This window comes from Cylas formicarius, unplaced genomic scaffold (assembly GCF_029955315.1).
Source record: "Cylas formicarius isolate icCylForm1 unplaced genomic scaffold, icCylForm1.1 PGA_scaffold_6__28_contigs__length_40554024, whole genome shotgun sequence".
In the NCBI taxonomy this organism is placed as follows: domain Eukaryota; kingdom Metazoa; phylum Arthropoda; class Insecta; order Coleoptera; family Brentidae; genus Cylas; species Cylas formicarius.
In genome coordinates this window covers 2922705-2940099 of record NW_026844347.1, presented here as the reverse complement: position 1 = coordinate 2940099, position 17395 = coordinate 2922705, and the positions used below count along the sequence as shown (strand labels likewise).

The following is a 17395-nucleotide window of genomic DNA, read 5'->3' as shown; positions in this document are numbered from 1 at the left end:
CCTTCCCATGTAGCTCCTCTTCGAAATCGATCCTAGTAAATCAAAAAGCAACTTGGAAATTGCACATTTGCTTTCGGTGCAGAGTAGAAAAACATTCGGCTTAACCTGTTTTGGAAATTTGATCATTCTTATTTTGCTGAACGCGTGGGAATCGAAGGGATGTGTGCCCCAAAGGATAATTTAAGTAAAAAAACAAAATTTCAAAATGGTATATAAATAATGCTGCAGTTAATTTTGTCAGAAATTGTTTTTATTTCGAGATTTTACCCATAGGAATTTTTAGATAATATTTTATTAAGTTTTTGAAGTTAGTGGTAAAAATCAAGGTAACTGTCATCAGACCGACCTATTTCATTACAGCAAGGTTTAGGAAATATAGGCTATTAAGCATATTAAGACCGCCCGCAAGATACATATTTGGCAATAATCGCAAAAGAAATGTACAATTTCTGACAAAAACTAAATTAAAAATGTTTACAGGTTGAACACAATGATATAGAGCACTGCCTCGCTGAAACAACATGTTTTCGTGATAATTTAGCGTCATTCTGTTTATTTCACATTTGATATAATTTCTGATCAAATTAAAATACCTCTCTCCTTTCAGTGCCCCAACATAAAAAAATAGCACTCATTACTCGGTCCCTTAGTATTACACCTCAACGCTACGATGATCTTACTTGTTAATTTTCATTCAGAGGGTTGTTAGTTTTGGTCAGTCAAAATAGTTTCATCCGTCAAAAATACATTTTCAAAAATTTAGTTCTGAAATTCCATTATTGTTACGTAGAAGTCGAGCCTTTGTTAATAATCAGCATCCAATAGGAACTGGGTCAGTGATTTACATTTAACGTTTGATGTATGCTGGGATTTTCCTGGAATGACTACAAACTATCCAATTGTTGGTTTTCCGTAAATATTTATTTTCCTGCGATTCTTATGTTGGGAAAACGTCTTCAATATTCCCTTAGGGCAAACGCTGAACTTGTTGAAATGGCAGTTATAAAATATTTAATTTTTCTTATTTTAAATACCGATAATACAGGAACTTATGAAGCAACTATGAAAAAAAATGTTTAAAAAGAAAATGAGGCGCAAAAAAAAAGTTATTTATGCAACAATATTAAATGTGGAGTTAGATTTAAAATTATAATATTATTGAAAACAAAAGAAGAAGATTTACAACCATTACGATAAAACAAAGGTTAATTCGGAACTAAGATTATTCATTGGTTTTCTGCATTAGCCATCTTAATTATCGTGAAAATACTACTACTTCGTAAAATTCCATGAAAGTGAAGTAGGAAAAACTCACAAATTATAATGCTCCAGAACTCGTAATAATATATTAAACGAGAAAAAGAAATCGTTACGCAAATTTAAAACAATTACAATTAGAAATATATTACAGAAGGCCCGGAAAATGGGCGAACATAAAAACGGAAATGAGGGCATATGTTCGTCGAATAGATCTGTTTTTATCGCTGATTTATTACCGAAACCTTTTTTATGTGCAGCCATAAACATTTTGTACGTAGTTTATTACTTCGCGGTGTACGACCTTTGGGCTTTTGTTTTGCGGGATAATAAATTGAAAATATAAAAAAAAAAACGTTAATGTATTTTCGGATCGGTTCAGTTTGACATAACTTAGTAACGTTTTCCCCTGTATTGCGTTAAAGCAGGACCGACGACCCCGGGATGTTTTAAGAGAGAAGAATTACGTTCGTAAAAAGTGGCGTTAACTGTTTACTAGCCCTTAATATTTAAGAGGGACTTAATTCACTTTATATGCGGGATTATAATGGCGATGTGGGTTCAGTAGCGCGACAGCGTTGCCCAACAATCTTTTGTGGACGAATCAACAAACACCCTAAATTAAATTTTGACTATATTATGATTCCATTAAAAAAATATGATTGGAGCTTTGTTAGTTATGTTAACATTTTATACAGCATGAGGTTTTACAAGGGGAAAATAATGAAATATTTACCGACAAATTTCGGAAAAAACGTTTTTAATCGCCGTCACGTGCTCCAGTACAAGTACTAGGTGACTAAAATTACAATGACGTCACGTCATGTTAGTACATAAATTTTGTAGGAATCCGCAGGGTAGGTTTGCAATTTTTGATAATTTTATATTTTTATTGTGAACCTCCATAAAAACGTAAGGTAATAGTACATTATGCTATTATACGGCACTTTAGTCACTAGTTCGATTTGGCACGTCCGGAACGCAGCCTACCGAGGGACTGAAGAAATTTTTGTTTTGTGGCGAGTTTGGACATCGAACGAATCCATTGAATTTTTATGCTATTTTTGTAGTAGTATTTTATTATTCGATTCAGCATTGAATTATTTAATTAATGCATTTTGTTATTTACTTCAGGCCATTAAACCTTTAATATCTAACTGGAAAAGAAAGTTTATTACTTTGAAATTTTTAGGTTATGACTCGCATGTATTATTTTATTATTTTTTTAAGAATAAAAAATAACTTTGAATTTTCCCCTAACTCAACTAAAAAAAACTATAAAAAAAACAAATCACTTTAAAACATTAAAATTATTGTCATAACTTAACTAAAACTACTTTGAATTTTGAAGAGTTATCAACTTGGACGGCATAGAGGAATCGACAAGCAAAATGCTCACCCGATGAAGAAAATATATGAGTGTAACAGAAATAAGTCCGAATGTTTCATGTGCAGGAATGTGTAAGTAAGTATAATCATTATAATGTATTATTATTTTTTGATTTGTCAATTTAGCTAAAAAAAGCAGTCTGAAAACTTGAGGTAGTGTTCAAATGCATGGGACATATCCTTCGAAAATTATAGCATACTCCAGCCGAGGGTAAATACTATTAAATTAATTAAATTAAATTAATAGGAAATCGTATTATTACAAAATATCTACTCATTTTTTTTTAGCATTTGTAACTCATATATGGCACATTGATGAGTTAAGCACCAAGAGATTATTAAAAGCCGAACAAGGGACAATTGTTCAAAAATTAACTGCAGGAGTTTTGAAACAAAGGATAATTGAAGATACACGAAAAAAATTAAAATGATTAGTTGGAGAGAAGAAAACCTGCAACGAGAGATTTAGCATATCCGACCAGGTCTCTTGTAGAAATCATTTGATTTGAGGAAAAGCAATAGGTTGTGATAAAACAAGAGTTTCAATTAAGCATACATTTAATTTTCGATTTGTTTCAGATTATTTTCTAATACATAAAAAGTAGAACATTATTATTATTATTATTATTATTATTATTATTATTATTATTATTATTATCTTTGTCTATGGTTCGATTTTGATAATTTTTTTTCGTTGGATAGGTCTCTGAAAAATGCACTAAAACCATGTTTTGCTTATTGCTTCAACTTAAAGTTATGTCTAACTGAGATTATTTAACAAAAGAGAGAGAAAAGAGAAGTACTATTTGGCAACGAATTCTTATTCAGGAGTACTAAAACTATAACAATTTTTATAATGTTTCAATACAGGGTGTTTGAAATATCGTTGGCGCCCCGCTTAAGACTGCAAATAAATTAAAATCAAATCTTTACGATTTGATTTTAATTTATTTTTTCGTTGGATACATCTCTCAAAAATGCACTAAAACCCTACGTTTCTTATTACATCATCCTGAAGTTCTTTCTAACTGGGGCTAATTTTTGATGTCAGAAGGCCGATTGCATTTCTTTAAGAATAAAGTGCTAACGAATTCTTATTCAGGGCTACATAAAACCTAACTGTACTAACTTCCATGAAGTTCGAATACAGAATGTTTGTGGCTTAATTTTGATAATTCTGTTTTTGTTGGATAGATTTCACTGAAAGACACTAACGATTTTCTTAAAATTAAGTATGTTTACAGATGATTAGATATGAACTAAGTAGACTTTAACACGCCGTATTTTTTTTTTATTAAAAAGGATTTTTAATTCTGATCTAAGAATGAAAATAACAGAAATATCAAAATTGTTTGACGTCGGCATACTGTTTCCTTTGTAAAAACAAATTCACTCGCTAATTTATATTTTAATTTTATTTACATTATATTTTTCGAATACCAAGATTTGTTAATGTTATTTTAAGATGATACTAAAAAATGAATGTCCCTTAAAAAGTCTTGTTTATCATTACTTTTGAAATTTGTATAATTAAAATTTGTAAGGTCTTAAAATCACATACAAAATAATCGTTATTTATAGGGTTTACAATTTTTTTTTTAACATTAAAAACTTTGGTCATTCGTCTAATTACTTTTAGATAGTCCTGAACACAAATCTGTTTCAATTTGAAAAAAATCTCTAAAAGTACTTCTGGAATTTCCGCTTCAAAAAACTTTGTCAGTTAGCCATCACTTTAGTGGATGCCGTACGAGAAAACTGTTTTATTTTTCTTTAGTAAGATCAATACAGCAAAAAAAAATCATCAAAAACCGTAATCAAAGAACTTACAACAGTCTTAAGCGGGCGCAAAGAATATTTCAAACACTTTGTACTGAAACATTATTGAAATTGGTATAATTGGGTTCTAAGTATTCCTGAATAAGAATTCGTTAACAATTTATTTTGTTAAAAATCCCTAATAGTACTTCTCTCTCTTTTGTTAAATAGTCAAAGTTGGCAATGACTTTAAGTTGAAGCGATAAGCAAAACAAGGTTCTTGTGCATTTTTCAGAGATTTAAACAAAGATTTCAGAAGGGTGTACAGTTCTTATGTGGGACACTGTATAAAAGACATAACAGCAATAAATATGTCCAGAAGGTATCTAAACAGCGCTGTGCTGTGACCGATTCAGTGTAAATTTGACGCCCTGATCTGATTGATGTTTAACCTGAGATCCCCAAAATGTACCCAAAATATCCGACCGCCCCTCAATGCGTCCGAAGTAGTTGAAGAACGTGGTCACTCCATAATTAAGTATTTTACAGCAGGAAGTAGAAAAACTTTAATCATGCTGCACAATATAGCGGTTTATCGTTTTAGCGGTACTTTCAGAAGATTATAGAAGTTTAATTACCAGAAGGCGATGCTCAGTATGAATTGAATTAAACGAAATTTATTCAATTATTCTTCTAACGTGATTTACAAAATTATCATTTTAAAAAAAGGTAAGTTAAGGACAAACCCACGCCATTGGCGCTATATTGCAAAAACCCACAGTGATACCGGAAAAAAAGTTTATAGCAAAGCCTCGGGTGCGAAAATTAAATATGCCATGAATTTCCAGGCAGCAGGGGCTGCGATTATATAAGTGAGGCAATAAAGACGAAAAGTTACTTCATAAAACAAGTAATAAAACACACGATTATACCTACGCATTTTAGGTGGGCGATGGGTCAAAGTGGCTTTCAAAAAATGTTATAAGAGCTCTAAAAAATGTTTCTAAATTTTTTAACACCGTTCAAACCTCCCAGTCCTTTTTTTCAAGTGAGTTTTTTTTTCGTCCGGCTACGACTTTTCTGCATAGCTTGAGCCCTATGGCCCCTTAAAGGTTTCTTAAATTCTCCATTACCATCACAATGCAGCAATTCATAAGACCAGATTTTACAGAAATTTTTGAGGACGATGACCACGAGAAATTATTAGAAATGATTTTTATGTTCCCGTCTCTACCATCAGGAAGCGAGATCGACATAAAAATATTTTGAAATTTAGAATGCTACGAAAGACTACAATGATGCTCAATAATCACATCTGTCGAAGAATTTAAGCTCGAAAGGGTTTCAATACAGATAATAAACTATAGACAAAATATATATTTTTTTGAATTTTATAAACGATTTACCAAAATGCGGTACTCTTAACAGTTATCAGAGTTTTCTCGTTGCTTAAGCGAAAACAAAGACTACCTAATCCAAGAATACTTTCCAACAATTCGATAGCTCCGTTCATAATCCAATAACACCGACACTAAACAACACTAGGTGAAAATAACGAGAACGCGTAAAAAGTACAAAACCCGATACTGCGAAGGTTTAATTAGGTCTACATGCTCGTAAAATAGCACTGACCACGCTCGACGTTCGACGACATACTAATTTTTAAACTTGGCTATACGAAAAGGGCCGGGACCCGACACAATGATTATTCCAGTAGATTATGTCCAATTGAGTCGGATTAATTCATACGTCATTTGCTCGCTAGGCTACCGACTGGTATGAAGAACATTACAGGTTCTGGGAAATTCCTAACAATTAGATTAGCACCAGGACAGCATTTACAAACGATCCACGAACTCACAAAATATTTGTTTTGTTTTTTCTAGTGTATGTTGAAGAAAAAACAGTAACACCGTAATTTTATATACTGCTAAAATTGTCTGCACCTTAATAAAATGTGTCTGCAAAACATGACGGATACGGATCTATATTTTGCATTTGTATGCTTATTTATTTTATTCAATTGTCGAACAGAGTTCCAATCAACAGGAGAAGATACAGGGAAAATACAAATAGTATAAATTATTATCTAAATTATTATAAGTACAAAAACCCATAGATTATGTTTAGAGAAAGGTAATAGAAATTTTCTTAAACAAAACCAACAAATACACGATAACAAATAAACTTCCAGACACATAATGCAAAATGTTGCTAATGACAAGGACTCTTTAAAATGAAATCAAAAGGTAAAAACGAAAACAGTTTTTTTCGATTATTTTCTTATTTTAATTAAGGTTATCAAAGTTCAAAAGACTAAAGAGTTTCTAAACAAAACTGAAAATTAATGTTCTATTTTCTAAAAAAAGAGGAGTCCAAGAAAATTTTCAACTGCTTCGTGCCATGAGAATATTAACTCTAACCTACGTAAACCCAAAGTCCTTGTTTCTATAAGAAAATTCCTAGGCATAAATTGCACAAAGCTGTCTTTCAATATAATTAAGAACGCTGATTTAGAAACGGGGCACGGTGGAATCCATAAATTGGGACATAATTAAAAACGGAAATATGTTAACATAACAAGAGATATTATTAAAATTTTCTTAGCTAATCATCACCATGTTTAAAAAAGCTAGAAGGGAATTGTCAAACCTTGGGAAGAATGGAAGAATATACATATATATTCAACTATCAAGGCCGCTTAAACAAATCTACAACTCTACGTGCATTAAAAACTTAAAAAGTTCTTTAAGTGGTATAACATATTTGGCAGAGAGTTTATCAAGAGCCAAATAGAAGAATTAAAATGTAACTGCCCGGAATTAAAAATAGTTCATGGTAAGCCCAGGCATTAGCAAAGTTAGGGTATAGTATCCATTCCGGTATTAAACAAACACCATTTGAAGTGATATTTAGAAGAAAAGCTCAACTATGCTTGACACCGAGTAGCTTACCTAAATCAATCGTTGAAAATTTATTTAAGTACCGAACAAATGCAAACACCTTAAAGAACATGAACCGGATTAGGGTAGTGAAAACAATTCCGTAATTGTCGTGCAAGACTATGACAAAGAAGACAACATAAACGTTAATTTTGAGATTATTCAAGAAAATGATCAACAAAAAAAAGTATTTTTAAGTGACCAAGACAATGTGGAACATACTTCTGTGATTGAAGTTGATTTTAGAAAAAAATAATATTTTTGAAATTCAGAAATGAAACGAATGAAAATGGGCAGCGAAAAGAGACATCCAGCTTTATTAGATAGAGGTATTAGATTAGATTATTAGATTGAATTGCAAGGATTTGCACGATGTAACTCTACAAGGAAATATATTCAAGTGAAATTGTAGAAAGAAAAATTCTATTCAAAATGTGACAGAGCTTTCGTGCAATGATGACATCGTACACTTAAGTTTGAGCAACCTGCGTTAAATCTAATATATTTCCGACAAAAATAGTTGTGCATGGTTAAGTTTGTACAATTTCAAACTTTGGTGGTCACATAGCTATTTGCCTACATTCCCTACATCAATAAAAGAGTTACCTAATACAATTCAAATATCTCGTTAAACACAGTTTGGTGGTTAATAACTTTACAGCTTCAATGAATTTTTTGTGACTTAGATAATAGTATATTATAATAATTTATTTTATCCTATGCTTGTTTTTTTTTTATTTTGATAGTTTTGGTTAGTTTTGCCCATCTGGAAGTAAATTGTTTGAAGTTTTATTTTAAATTTAAAAATATTACATCAGAAAGAGGGAAAATTTTTCATAACATAATTTTGTGAGTTATGTAGCTATAACACAGCTTGAGTCAATCTAACTTACAATGAGACAATTCGATGTATTCTAGATTTTCTAAACAAATTACCAAACCTTTGGTTTAGAACGTGGTAGAAAATAAAATGAAATGAGGTATTTACCTGCATTTACTAGTTTAGAGACCTAAGATTTAACTAGAAACGTATTGTAATTATTTCTTATTTTTAAAAGTTGTTTATTATTGGTTGGTATTAGGTGTTTTTGCTAACCTGCGAAAAGTCAGATAATATAGGGTTTGTCGTAATTGCAGCCAACTAACATTGACAATGTCTGCAATAAACTAAATAAAACCTTTTTCGCAATATTAACAATTAAAGATTCATTTCTTGAGAAGGCACTAATAGCTTTTTACTACGCGTCAGCTTACTCTTCCATTTCACACAATATTGTCACCTGGGGACAAGAGAATGATGCTGAGAGAGTGTTTATACAGCAAAAAAGAATACTTAGGCTGATTTTTAAACTTCCTCCGAGGCAATCATGCAAAAAGACATTTCAACAGCTCAAAATATTAACAATGCCTTGTATATACCTATTTAAAATACTTTTGATCACACATAAAAATAAATATTCACATAGGAAGCATACTGATATCCACAGTTACAATACTCGCAATAGAGAACATCTGCTGAAGCCAAAACTCAACCATATGTTTTATAAAAAATCACTAAGTTACGCGGGACCATATTATTATAATTTGCTGTCTCCAAGCTTAAAAAATTTATCTATAAATCAATTTAAAAAACACATCAAGAGGCTCCTGTCGGCCAATGCTTTCTGAAAGAATTTGAAGCGTACCTGAGAGCATCGTAAATAACGTCAAAAGTTTACCGAGATTTTTCTTTTATTTTATATTACATTAACTTGTTTGTCATGTTTGTTATATAATTATATACTCGTATTCGTTCGATGCATTACTTAAGATTATGATATACATTGTTTTTACAATGAAACTTGTAATTTATTATTTGTATTTATTGACGAAACATCCATTGCATCACCTGGTTTTGTGAATAAATAATCTGTCTATCTATTTATCTATCTTACACAAGTAAATTATAACTAGTTTAAAGATTATAGCCATTTTTCAAAAAAACTAGATTTTGTCGAATTTTGCGTAGGTCGACTGGTTGCAGAAAACTATGCGCCGAATAAATTATTTTTATAAATAGATTTTGTGGTGCATTTTGATTTAAAAAAAATATATTACAAAGCACGTGCATTCTTTTTATTTTACTTTGATCTCTCACTAAGAATTGTACCCAAAGGAATAATAACTAAGTCTTCCTAGAGGATACTTATTATTTTGAATAAAGATAAATTTTACTTGAACTTTTTTAATAATGCAGATGTGAACGGTAGGTATGTGTCCAGTTTTTTATTAATATCATTTTTTTTAACGATATTTTGAACATCTGGAAGTGTTATTTGTAGTAATAAATAAGTACTCACCAAATATTGAAAAGAAAACGGTTTTTAATATTGTATATTCAATAATCTGGAGCGTGTTTCACGACGTTGTTGTGGATAAGCTAGGAAAATCTGATGCAAAATATGAAGCAGGTGAAGAGCCCCACCATAGATGCCATAATATAAAAATTAAAATTTATCTTCCTTAAATAACAACCCTTTCGCGTTTTGTGTGGTAAGTGATAAACTTTAAAACTGTATTGGAAAATTATCTGTAATGTTGTCCAATCGTCGTAAGCCAAATTCCAAAAAAACTAAAACCATTTCGATAAAAAGTTAGCTAAAATAATTTCCTAATCACAACCCTAAATAGCTTCATTGAAAAAACTACGATATGGATGAGGTATAATTACGATTATATGCACCTTTCTATCAATTTGACATACTAAGAACTTTTACGATTTCCGAGATCCTAATGATAAGTGACATTAGCTCTGTTGTTTTGTTTGTTGTAAACAATAACCCAGATTCTGTCAACCAAAAGTTTATTATTTAAGTAGTTGTAAAAAAAAATACAATTTAGATTAAGTATCGTCTAACGTTTGCCAGTAACGAGCGCCTAAAGTTAATTAAAGGCAAAAGTAAAACTCGAGACGATAGGATTGTCAAACCGACGTTCAGGGCCGTAAATCTAGTTATAGAGGCGGCCATAAAAGAGATAATCTTCACCTAAAGTAAATGTATATGTATACAGACAGCTACTGCAAAATACTAAAAGCTATCATAGAGGACAATTTTGTTCCTATTTTGTTAACTGCGCGACCAAAAAGTTCGATTATCATAAAACAATGGTATGATCTTGTTTTTGGTATATGTTATAGTAAAAAAAATTATTTCTATTTTGAAGTTTTGTAAACATGAACCGAATGCTCTCATCATACTACTACCCATTCACGTATATACAACTCATACCTATTGGATAAGAGTAGTTTCGTAGTTTTTAATTAGAACATGATTGAATATGGTGGTAGGAGAAGGGAGGGTTATTAAACTTCTTTGCGGTTGAAATAAAGCGAGGCTCGGTGAAATTGAAAATAAAAATTTTCCTTTTGTTCTTCCTTATATAAATCACACACAAATCGCCCTGATTGAACTGAAAATTTAAATGAGCAACAGGAATTAGAGCATGTTTCATTGCTATGGATCGATTGTTTTGTATATGATTTGTACGCCAGTACTCCGGTTACTGTGCGTAACAGTATTTCTTATGTAGATCTAATCTAAGCGCGAATGCTTATTTCCTTCATTTCACTTTTTCTCTTCAGTTTGCCTGGAAATCATCCCTCCCTCTTTTATGGAGAACTGAAACGCAACAAGTCAACAATCTCATTTCTGCCTGGTTAAATAAATTTTTTTACACATCCTTTTGTTATCTTTCCAGAAATGTTGCTTGCAATTTTTATATTAGTTTTTTTATTGGATCAATACCTGTATAGTGTACTTTGGTACCGTTGCTGTTTTATAAAGGAAGTGGCATTAGTTTCCCTGCGTTTATTATTTGCAATTTATTCATAGATCCGATTGCGACTTAAGACTTCTGATCGTCAGTATGTTTGCCACATCACCGATAAAGACCATATCGGGGGCGTAGCTCAGATGGTAGAGCGCTCGCTTAGCATGCGAGAGGTACCGGGATCGATACCCGGCGCCTCCAAAATTATTTTTGTATATTTTTTCTAAAAATGTCATTAATCTATATAAACCCAACTTACTCTTTGCAAATATCAAGTCAAATAACATATTTTAATTAAATTAGTTTATTCAATTTTCATAAAAATTAAGTAACTATCGGTAATCAAACAACGTATAAGTATTATAGCTGTTATAGGTCGTGCACAGCCTCGCTAATTTTACACTATTTCTGAGTGACCGACGGTCAGTTCAAATGCTGTTTTAATTAAATCAAAACAACCACGGCAGCACGAAATTCAAATTAATTTGCGAAATTATATATCCACCTATAGGTATATAGGGCCGGTCTGTATTAGTAAAATATACATACTGGGGGAAATTTAACTAAAATCGGCTCGAACACATAAGGCTATCCTATCCAATTTCACGAAACTATTTTTATTCGATGCTTATGTTCCTTCCGCTCCAAAAATTGTTTTACGTTTACACCAATTTTCATTTATTATAATAAATCTTTTCATTACGCTCAGACTAATCAAACTTAAACAGTACAGGTGGGCACAGCATAATCCAAAAATGTTCACTTTCCAACATCTTTAAGTTTAAGTTCTCACCAAATTTTGAGCGTTGTTTTTCCACATATTTAAACCGTCTAGAACTTATCCCTCTCTGGCTGAGTAACAGCGCCGGAAAAGTCATATTTTTTTATTTCACTACCGATACACAATCTTTTTCTTATGCTTCAGTTTTGCACAAACAATTAACGGACTGAGTCAAATTAACAAAAGTTTAATACAAGTTAATGTCCACCTTTGTCGATGGGTACCGATAAAATTCAATTCTTCAATATTGATGGTTCACGTGGTCAGAAAGTCTGAAAGGTGTTGCTTGAGGAGTGGGGAACTAGTATACAAATCAGATATCGGCACTGAAAGCAATGCGTCTCTTGTTAAGGTCAATGCAGATGGCAATAAAGGTATTGATAGGGTATTGGCGAACATTTAACAACGGATATTAGTAATTTTCTTTAAAAATGGCAAGATCGCTGGTTAAAAAATAGGCCGTTAAGTTATAAAAAGCAGTCGCGCGCCAACTGGGATAATTTTAGTTTCTAATAAACTGGATATTTTAGAGAAAGGAAAAGAGACTCCTTATCTTTAAAATTTTTGTCCTAAAAAAACATTTTTTCAAAAAATTCCACCCTCTGATGTATGGACTGGATGCATGCATGATTTGGTCAAAAATCCAAAGTAAGGTAAAAAAATGTCGAATTAGCCAACTTCGTGGGGTCCCTCTTAAACAGGTATCCTGTGCTGTTATCAAAGAGATGCTTAATGCCTGACCGCATTCTCAAACCAAATTAAAGTAACCGTAACCTTCTCCTGATATCGGTTGTTTATTCTGCAAAACAGTAATAAAATTTATAATTTAATAAACATTGCGCCTTTATACCTTTTCAGTAATTGGAGAATAAAAAACCTCTTGAACAAATACAAATCTCCTTTTTCATTATCATTAAAATCGTCACGAGAATATTCGCAGATAAAAAAAATACTCATGTCCCGCAAAAGGATATATTTTCAACCCTCTACTTAAAAAGGTTTTAAGAAAACTGAGTTATGGAAAATATCGACAGAAATTTCCAATCATATATATTTTTCAGGCGCATTTTGTTCAAATGCGGGCATATACACATTGTACACTTTCATTCGAATACAAATTCAAATGAAAAATATTTTAAGCACTCGGAAATATGCGTGACATCTTTATATAGAAGTGTGTTGAAATTTCTTTTACGAGATTATGTACAGAAGAAACTCGCTTATTTAAAATTGCATTTGCTTCGGGGATGTATTCGCTTTATAGAGTTTGTAGTGATGCTATTGGAAGTATATTTAAAATATACTGAGTTCGGAAATAAGAAGGCAGTTAAATCAATAATTTAATTTTCTTTACAATGGAGGTGCAGAATGTGTACATATTTACACGAGAGATTATTAAGTTTAAAAACAAAACGTATCGTTATCCGATAATTTGAGTAGAAAAATAGTACTTGTGGGTACTTGACAGCCTTGATAATTCAGTTTACAAAATAATATAATAGGAAATAAAATTTAAGGACTTAGGTGTCAGAATATACATGGATACAGTGGCAAGAAGAAGGTAAGCAACTAAACTACAAAAAGTCAACAGCACCGATATACCTAAACGTTACGACCGCAATAATTATTTATCAAATCATATTTATATCATATGTATATTATATTATAATATAAAATTTGGAGAAATTAAAATTAAAAAATAATACTTATGTAGGTCATAGTAAAGCCAAAAATATTAAAGTTTCAGAATTAGAGCTGACAAAAACATGCGAAATGAAAACATTGTGGAGAATATTGGGTAACACAAGGCATGGGTTCAAAGGAAGAGAGAAGAATGGAGTGCACTCGTATTAAGAACGAATGAAGACCGGTCGGTGAGGAAGATTCATGACAATTTTCCTTTAGGAAAGAGAAGCCGAGTTCGACCTAGGAAGAGGGAGAGGGGCGCTCTTGATTAAACAGATTCTAGATTCATTAATAATAATAAGAAGGTTATATTATGCTATGCATCCTGAAAAGAAAATAGTTCTAAAAATTGGTGAAAAACACTGATAGGCATAGAACAAAGTGAAAACATTGACAGCAGAAGCGAGATAAATAACATCGATGACTGGAATAGGCATGTATGTTTATACCTATACGACAGGAAGAAAAAAAAATCAATTAATCCTTGAAACTTTGCAAAAACTCGATTTTCCAATAAAGTGCCTTTTTTTAGGACAAATCAGACGAAAAGTTATTGAGAAAATCCCTCAAAATCGAACTCTAGATTCATCTACTGAATTTTAAAAGTCAACTACGACTTTGTTGTTTTTTGTAAGCCAAACATATAAAAGGTTAGAATTGTGCCGTCACCTTCATCATAACTCGCAGTATGATTAAAACAATGGAATAAGATAAACAATAATTGCGATTGAAACTTGTTCTATCTTCAATATCTCCACCGCAGGAGTAACATCGAATCCAAAATCATTATGACAGCGAACCATGCATAACTTTAAAGAAATATAAAACTTTAAATATTTAAAGATAAATACATTTAATGTATTATTCGTGAACACAAAAACAAAACAACTTAACCAATCGCTCTCTTTGAATGAAGCCGAAAAACTACAACATGAATTAGGCGAGCTAAATTCGAAAGAAAAAATAGGAGCATTTCTACGGAATTGGACAGTTTGAAAATTAATTTGAGCGATTATAAATAAAAATTACATAACATGAGTAGGACAGTAATACACAATAATATCCATCTTTCTTGCTCAGCGTTAATGATATTGAAATGGAGGAAAATGTTACCGCAAATGCATCAGAACAAACTTCAAACGAAAAGTAGAAAAGTAGCCAGGTCGAGTCGGCATAGCGCCAGGCACTGGAACTTCAAACCCCCGAACTTGAAGATTTGAAAAATTTAAATATACCTTATGTTTAAGCGACGCATTGTTCCCTTTATAACCTTTCTGCAACGTCGTTTGCAATTCAAATTCGACACCGTAATAAATTATTCCCTTTTTATGATCGTTTTTTACGTCGGCGGGAGATGGTCCTCTTTATGTGTCGCTGAAATGATACAACAACAAAGAGAAAGCTGTTCTTACAGAAATATGTATAACGCGAAAAGCAAAGAGACGGAAAATCGTGTATATACGTAATTTTATGTAGAAAATGGCGTAGAAAATTGCGGTAGCACTATGATTGTGGATATGCTCCTTGGGTGCATTTTTTTGAGCAGTAATTTTCCTAGACACTATATAATATACCGTAAATAAAATGGACACACATATGCATTTATTAAGAAATAAACATAAAATTGATTAATTACTGACGTTTTAACTAGTACGTAGAAAATCATAATGTATATTAAGCAACAAGTTTGGTAAACGGAATCGTTTATTAAACACTCGCTCTTGCCAAATAAACTCATTACTTAAAATTCACTACACTATACTTTTTCTAAAACCGCTAGGTTTTTGGAACATTTTTACAAAACAACATGAATACACATTCACTGACATAACCGTCAAAATTGGCAAACGTCAAAAGTCAAGCCGTGCGGTAATATCTTCGAACACATCCGATTGCTCAAAAGTGATGCTTCCCGCACGCTAGATCGGTGTATAATTACGTATTTTACAGAAGGGAGTAGAAAAAAAACATTTTTCTACTCCCGTCTGTAAAATACGTTTCCCACGAATCCGAGCCACTTCCGACATTTCCGGGATTTTTCTGGAGATATTTCCCACGCGTTGAATTTTGACGTTTGTCAATTCTGACAGTCATGTCAGTTAATGTATTCGTGTTTTGCAAAAATGTACCGAAAAACTAACGGTCGTAGAAAAAGTATAGTATGCAACACGTTCGGTAAACTTTGTAACTCACTCGTTTATTAAACACTCGCTCCGCTCGTGTGAAATAAACTCGTGAGTCAAATGCCGTTTACCACACTTGTTGCATAATATACTATTTTTTTTACCGCTAGATGTTATTTTTTTTGTCAAACTAGACTACTGTAATTGACTAAATTCTATGGTAGATAAGAATCCCAATTTTTTATCTACTTTATTATGGACTGATCAAGCTTTTTTTTCGAGTAATGGAGGAGTCAAATTGCATATAATGCATTATTTTTTGGGTGATCGAATTGTAGGACCATTTTTCTTAAGTAGTAAAATGAACGGCCAAATTTATTTGAACGTTTTAAGAAACGACTTACTTATTAGAAAACGTTCCTATACAAAACCTTCTTTACGAAAATTTCAATGGCACTTGCGGCGCTTCAATTTTTACCATAATAATAATAATAACAGTAATAGCAACATTAATAATAATAATGTTTATTATTCCAAATTATAGTATGTATATGCCAAGTTATATACAGCTATATGAAGGAAAAATGGGCTTTGACACAGGTTCCTTCCTAGCCAACTAAACTTATTCAATTTTATATACAATTGAAGTTTACCGTATATAGAGAACGGTATAGAACAATGACATGACACAAAGGAAAAAAGAAAAAAAGAAATTTTTTATTTTATTTAAGCAAAATGCTTCGTTACGTATGAATCATCGTTAAATGTCTTGCTAATTATCAACGTGTCAAAAATAGAATGGGTAAAATCATTTATTTTATATTTATTAATTATAAACGCAAATAGCAGAAGCCCTTTTTGAAAGAATTTATGAACAGGTATAGTTAACAAATGTCGCCTAGGAATATTTATTTTGTGAAGATAGAGAAAACATTTTGACTTAATTATTTTGTAATAGAGACATACCGAATGCAAAGCACGTCGCTGAACTATGGAAAGCCATCCCAACTCTTCAAGGTTATAGCTTTTGCAAAATTCCGAATATTAGCCTTATACAAGAATTTTTGACTTTTTGTATCCTTTTATTATCAACAGAATCCAGAAATGATCCATATATTGTATCAGCAAAATTAAAATGTAAGAGTATTAAAGTTTCGCCCGGAAGTGACTTAGTTTTTTGAGACAATGAACGTCGATGCGAACTTTAACGCTGAAAATGCTCTCTTTATATATAAAGTTATATATTTTTTAAAATTTAAATTCACATCAATAACAAGACGTAAGTTTTTGTATGCATTTTTAAAGGAGATTACACTATTCCCCAATCTGAGATTTATACGTTCCGTTAACTCTTCTCGAATGTTAGCATTGCAGAATAACAAGGCAACAGATTTGGATGGGTTCATTTGAAGACGACAAATTCTTAAGATATTGTCCAAGTCAGACTTTAGAAGGTCGTTAACAGTATTAACCTGCGTCGGGGAGAAGGTCGTATAAATCTGGGTATCGTCGGCGTATAAATGATACTTACAATATTGAAGAGAATTTATGAAGTTAAACATATATATACTATAAAGAAGGGGGTCGAAAATACTTCCTTGAGGGACTCCTCTTCTAACCTTAACTATATCTGAAAAACAGCCATCGTA

The 17395-nt window shown here is 31.8% G+C and overlaps 1 protein-coding gene and 1 non-coding gene across 9 annotated transcripts in view; one reads left to right on the top strand and one right to left on the bottom strand.

Moving 5' to 3' along the window:
• Window positions 1-17395, bottom strand: part of LOC132703146 (polypyrimidine tract-binding protein 2) — a 569388-nt gene that overhangs the window by 382302 nt on the left and 169691 nt on the right. The window contains exon 1 of one of the 8 annotated variants that reach the window (XM_060672253.1): window positions 5895-6038. The exons of 6 other annotated variants lie outside the window; for them this stretch is intronic. In XM_060672253.1, coding sequence (XP_060528236.1) covers window positions 5895-5917 — 23 coding nt within the window. In that variant the 5' untranslated portion in view covers window positions 5918-6038. Of the gene's footprint in view, window positions 1-5874; window positions 6039-17395 lie in introns of those variants that run through there. One more of the 8 variants, XM_060672260.1, reaches the window with a different exon arrangement.
• Trnaa-agc (transfer RNA alanine (anticodon AGC)) lies at window positions 11285-11357 on the top strand. Its single transcript has one exon. It is a non-coding gene; the product is annotated as a tRNA-Ala (tRNA).